The sequence below is a fragment of the Hibiscus syriacus genome, unplaced genomic scaffold (genome assembly GCF_006381635.1).
Source record: "Hibiscus syriacus cultivar Baekdansim isolate YM2019G1 unplaced genomic scaffold, ASM638163v2 tig00110384_pilon, whole genome shotgun sequence".
In the NCBI taxonomy this organism is placed as follows: domain Eukaryota; kingdom Viridiplantae; phylum Streptophyta; class Magnoliopsida; order Malvales; family Malvaceae; genus Hibiscus; species Hibiscus syriacus.
The window spans coordinates 1,690,162-1,696,586 of record NW_024062715.1 but is presented as its reverse complement, the minus strand read 5'-3'; the positions used below and the strand labels follow the sequence as shown (position 1 = coordinate 1,696,586).

The 6,425-nt window shown below is 34.1% G+C and overlaps 1 protein-coding gene across 1 annotated transcript; it reads right to left on the bottom strand.

Moving 5' to 3' along the window:
* Positions 1-1,807: 1,807 nt before the first annotated feature.
* Positions 1,808-4,528, bottom strand: LOC120121957 (cysteine-rich receptor-like protein kinase 3). The gene is made up of 7 exons (XM_039141220.1): positions 3,701-4,528; positions 3,481-3,594; positions 3,259-3,398; positions 2,949-3,159; positions 2,629-2,863; positions 2,367-2,511; positions 1,808-2,269 (listed from the first exon to the last, which is right to left on the bottom strand). Exons 1-7 carry the CDS (start codon positions 4,473-4,475, stop codon positions 1,865-1,867), a joined length of 2,025 nt encoding a protein of 674 aa, XP_038997151.1. The 5' UTR covers positions 4,476-4,528; the 3' UTR covers positions 1,808-1,864.
* Between the last annotated feature and the right edge of the window lie 1,897 nt (positions 4,529-6,425).

Sequence of the window (6,425 nt, the reverse complement as noted above, 5' to 3'; positions counted from 1 at the left end):
ACGTAGGTCATGTCACATGGCTTATATCACATGTTTATGTAATCACGTAGATCATATCACATAGCTTATATTTTGTTCTCATATATTCACATAGATCATATAACACATAGAATAACATATAATACATAGCTCATGTATAACAGTGTGTATAACATATAAGCATATGCATGTACTCATGTACACATAGAAATCATATCAATAATAGACTTGTATTAATGAAATCATGCAATCATACATTGGAAATAGACTCATCGCAAGTTTTCTTTCCATATGATCATATTTCCTAGTAGCATGCACTCATCTTAGCCTCACTTAGTCCAATCAACGCTTATAACTCTTTATCCCTCTCTTGCTCAATCTTATCTTGTTGACTCGTCCCATACTTGCTTGTGTTCTATATCTACACAAATATACGATTAACATAAATATCAGAATTCATATCACTATAATCAATTCTTACTAACATAAGCTAAACAATGCACTTAATTTCACCAATTCTATATGAATACTATCGGTACCTAAGGTACAGTACCGATACTTTTTTACTTATAGTATCGATACTATACTTCGGTATCGATACCTATTCTCGGTTCTGGAATTTCATCTCTGAAAATGGTATCAATACTACTACTTTGGTATCAATACTTTTTGAATAATTCCTCAACTTTTGACTTATGGTATCGATATTGTTCATCCAGTATTGATACCCAGACCCAATTATCACCTATTTTCAATTTGAAGTATCGGTATTGCTCATCCAGTACCGATACCCCTGCCAAGAACTTATTCTTTTCAACTCGAAATTTGACCAAAACTCCCTTAAACCTTCCACTATGACTTCCTTTCAAGCCTTCAAACTTAACTACACTTATAACAATCAACTTATATTACTATAACACACTTAATTATCAAAATTCCCATAATATCACTTGAAACTAAGAATCTTACCAAACTTTCAACATGCTCTAAACCCATTTCTAACACTTTAGATTTCTTATTTCAGCTTATGACAAGTCAAATTTCACTTCAAAATTTATTTACTAACTTTTTCTCAAAAATTCACTTAAAACCCCTTTATGTTTAATCCCCCATAACTTATAATTCTCTTAGTTTCTATTTCTTTTTAAGCTTTCTTAAGCATTTCTAATACTCCAAGAATCAAAACTACTCATAACTTACAAGAAATATCCAACTGAAAACAATCTTACCTTAGCAATAGAACTCACGGTGGGAGAAAGAAGAAAGGATGAAGAAGGATTCTAGATTTCTCTCTTTTTTTCTCCCTTTCCCCTACTCAATGTGTAATATAATACACCCCAAATGATTTTTTAATCCCATTCTTGCTAAAAGACCTTTTTTCCCTTCCATCTTTCTATCTTTGCTAATTAACCTACACCAATAATTTCAAATTAACTCTCTGAACTTTTCAATTTATCTAATTTGATCGCGAAATATTAAAATCTTACAAATTGGTCACTAACCCAGTTTTTGGGATGTTACATTACTCGACTCGAAAAAGTTTCAAGTCAACTCCGAGTTGTAAATAGGACTCGTCAACTCGAATAACTTAAATTTGTTTTACTCGACTTGATTAAAAGCTCACCCTAATTTTCATACGCTCTTTGATTTTAAAGTTAAATGTTTCGAAATTTTTTAAAATTAAATTAAATCTATAATTTGATATATGAATTTAGTTCTAACATTTAATTTTATACTTAATCGGTGATAGAAATACTATTGGACGAAATAAATCTAAATCATTCCTATTGTATGATATATACACAACAATTTATGCCTACCATAAAGTCATTTGAAAATACCATCTTATTCGTAGTGCTACCGGAAACACAAAGAACCAATAAAGCTACAGAGGAGCCGATAAAGATCCTCGGAAACCGTCGAGTCCATTGTTGTGAATCCTGTTCGAACCAGCAATTCGTCTAGGCTCAATCGTACATTGTTTCGTGCTATTCCCCAAAGACGGCATGTGAGACTCGGGTTGAGAATTGCAAGTTGCAGCTGTAATGTTTTGGCTAACTTCCGAACTACTAACACAATAGAAAGGTGGAGGCTGCATCGGCCGGGGAATTTCGAGAGTATCTTCGGTAAGCATTTGCATGATCCTTGACATCGATGGTCGAATTTCTGCCGAGGCTTGTACACAGAGTAGGCCAATTTGAAGCAACCTAGAGGCCTTTTCTTGAAAATGATATTCTATAACCGGATCAACAGCTTCCCTCAATTTATCTGCTGCATAATAATCCCAAACCTTTCGATTCCGAAAAAATGATCTTCGATCAGTCTAAGACCTTAAAACTAGAGACGAAAAGCGTAGTGTATTCGATAAGCTCGGAAAAATAGGTTACCATGTGTAGGATACAGACAACATCAGGAGAAAAACACTTGTTCCTTCTCCCGCAAGTAATTTCAACAACGAAAACACCAAAACTATAAACATCAGCCTTCTCAGATAACTTGCCACGGACGGCATATTCCGGAGCCATGTATCCTCTAGATATGCAGAGCAATTGAACTCCAAGTTAGTGATATCCAAATTTAAACGACTAACATGATCGATCTGCAACATGTTTAAATATGAGATCATGTTTCAAATACTCTTCAACTTACAATGTGCCAGCGACGGCGGTGCTGATGTGAGACTTATCTTCCGGGAAAAGTCTAACAAGGCCAAAATCAGCGATTTTTGGATTGAGGTCTTCATCAAGCAAAATATTGCTAGGTTTTATGTCTCGATGTATGATCCTCAACTTCGATTCCTCGTGCAGATAGGCCAAGCCCTCGGCCGTACCCAACACGATCTTGTACCGTGCCTCCCATCTTAATGGCTCAACATCTCTTCTAACTGTATCAGATTGATCAGCTCATAAGTGAAAACACACAAGTTATTAAAATTGCAGGATACTAAACCAGAGTTCACGAATATCGACCGAAGAGGTAATCATGTAGGCTCTGGTTCGACACATATTCGTAAACAAGAAGGCTTTCCGGGCCGGTAATGCTGCATCCCAACAGCTTAACGAGATTTTTGTGATGTATGCCACTGATTAAATTCACTTCATTGAAGAAATGATCCACCCATTGCCTTGTATTAAACAAAAGCCTCTTTACTGCAACAACTTTGCCATCAGATAAAGTTCCCTATTTTACAGAGCAAATTTATAGGAAAAACCTTTTTAGTTCCTTGAATGGCACCTTGATTATCTGCTAAGACAACTAAATTATCGAATAACAACCTACTTTGTACACCGAACCGGATCCGCCATGTCCGAGCTTGTTCGAGTCGTCGAAGTAATCTGTAGCCTTTTCGAGAGATTCATACGAAAAATTCAACTTGGACTTGTTCAGCAAGGGTGATAAAGCTCCAAGTTGTTTACTTTCTATACCAAAGAAAAAAATCAGTTCCATTTTCCAGGTAACCAAACAAAAACATTTCAAGATGTCCAAGGACAAGGATCCTACCTTCCCTTTTCTTCACAAGCTTCTTATTAACAAAGAAAATGGCTGCTCCAATGATCAATGTTAGAGCCATTGCAGAGAACGTTGTTGCCAGGATAATAGCTAATCTTCTTCTTCCTGAAAAACATGGTAACATTTATATAGAGCAATGATAATAAGGGCGGCCACGTTTTTCGTTATGTTATGTTTATTACGATTGCGGACATTTAAAATCTGAACTCACCTGGATTTTCAGAAACTGGTGGGACGCTTGAATTGTAATAAAACTTACGAGTCGAATATCTCAAGTAACAACCAGCATTTAACACTCTTCCTTCTTCCTTAGGAAGACAAGAAGTAACCCTAGAAACCGCATCAGCCAAGCAACTTCCACAAGCACTCGCATTCACCAGTTCCCAGCACTGAGCCAATCCATAAACCGAAACATTGTCATCTTTACCCATAGATCGAACAAAGAACCCATCGTTTTTTGGGGCTTCGACGCTCAAATTTGTCACCAACGCCATCACGTTTGCTCTAAAACCTGTTCGGTTACTGGACCCGACAACATCCTTGGTGGCACAAACAGTAGTGTCTCCTTGACTCAAGCTTTCGCCGAAGAAGTTATAATCGTCGTACCTTAAATAACAGCCGTCGTAGAAAAGCCTGCCTCCGCGTGTGCCCGACTGAAACGGGAGACATCTCAAGACTTGCGCTTTGCATTGGGCAAAGCAGACGTTACAGTCGCTTTGATCCAGGTCTTTCATGCACTCACCGAAGGCGTAGACTTTGGTGTCACCGCTTCCGTTGACGAAGGCGGCGTACCTCTGACGGACGATGAGCGGCGTGAATGTGTTCATGGCGGCCAAGAAATTGGCGGCAAAGGTCTTGCGGTTGGTTATTGAAGCGGTTCTGTTGGTGCATACGAGAGCTGCCTCGGTAGCTCGTGGATCAGAGAGAGAAAGGTTTGAAAACGAAGAGAAGATGAAGAAGAAGAGGAGTAACACCTGATGGTTCATTTGTTGATGAGAAAGTGTTGAAAGAAAGGAGATGAATTAATGATGAAACCTTGACATAGAGCTTTAATGTCGTCTTGGGAAGGAAAAACGCGTGAACCGAGCTACGAGGAAGACTTGAACCGATGAGAAGTGTAGGTGGGGACGACCTTTCCTTGTTTGTTTTAAATTTTCCTTTATGAAAGTGATGAAATTTTAGCTGAGGAATCTTCGGATTAATTGTTCTATGACTATTATTGTTTGACTTCTACATTTTTTTTATTTTGCCTTGGCTATCTCCACATTTCAATCAGATTTATGCACTGCAAACGGTGTATATTAGTATGATCGTTCGATCGAGTCGAGTAAAAAAATTTCGAGTTAACAAGTCATATTTTGCAATTTAAACTTAACTTGAAATTTTTTTGACTCGAGTTATTGAGTTTCTATATATTGTATATTCTTTTCACATTACAACGTTATTTAATATATCAAATACAATCTAAAATTATAAAACATATTCATAATATTATATTTTAAAGAAAATATTTTGAGAGTAAAATATTGATGAGAGTATAAAGTAGTCAATGAAACAATGAAAGAAAGAATTTGCAATTAACTGTAGTCAAAAGATCAAATTGAGTGAAATGCAAAATTAAGGGACTAAATAAAAAAGAGAGTATATTTTTACTGAAAAATTAAGAATTGAAGTTAAATAGGTATTCTATTGTGGTATATGAGCTTGTGACTCAAATTTGGTAAAAACATACTTAAAATAAAGCACGAATTGAAGAAATAAGGAAATTATGAAAAATTGAGGGATTAAATTGAAAACTAAAAAAATTATTATCAAAAAGAGGAATTGAAAGTACATATATATTCTACGATGATTTAGGATCATGTGGTTCAAATTTGATAAAAATAGACTTAAAATGAAAGAGAAATTGAATGAATAATGAAATAGAGACTAAATCCTAAAATTGTCAAAATACTTAGTCAAATTTTTAGTTTTTTGAGTAACTCAAAATTTCAACTCAACTCATACTCGAAAACTAAATTGATAATTCGAATTAACTCGAATAACTCAAAATAAAAAAAAATTATTTTTCAAGTCGAACCAAATTTTGCTCACCATAACGTATATGATGCACGAATATCACCACTATCAATGAGTTTAATGATAACAAATGATGGAACGTTTTTAAATTTAAATTTAATATATTATATAAATTTAATTTTAATATATTATAAGATAAAATATTCTTAAAATGTTAATGTAAAAAAATTATAACTTATTTATAGATATTATTAATCAAGTAATTTTGAGTGATTCAGGATTAAAATATAGAGTTATATATGGACAGCGTAAAATATAGTTTGCTTATTATTTCTAATAAGATTCAACGCATCCTTTTTAAAAGAATTTCTTTTAATTAAATAAAAAGGGATTATTGTATAAAAAAAATTAAATCTCTGAAGACAGTTATACCTTAAATTTTAAAAAGTTAATTATAACATTCATTTTTCTTTAAAAGGGTAAATTATTCCAATATTTAGTACATAAATAAACTTTCATTTTTTTCAAATTTATATTTAACGTTTAGTTTTTGTTTCATTTTTGTATCATACTATTAAAAACTTAACAAAAAAGTTGACGTGATATAGCTCTGGTGGATGGATGACCAATCCGAATAGTGGACCACTAACGAATGGCATGCCGACCAACATAATCCAGTTTCAGGGCTATTAGATGATGGACCATGGAAGTTGGATGACCAAGAATGACGGGTACAAAAATGAAACAAAAACTAGACATTAGGTATGATTTAAAAAAAATGTTTAGGTATTGAAACGGGCTAAAATTGATAGTTTAGATACTAAACGCATAATTTACCCTTCTTTAAATTCCCTAATATTTCCTACCCCAGTTTATAAAATAAATTCTGTTAATTCTAATTCGTTTTCATAACTAAT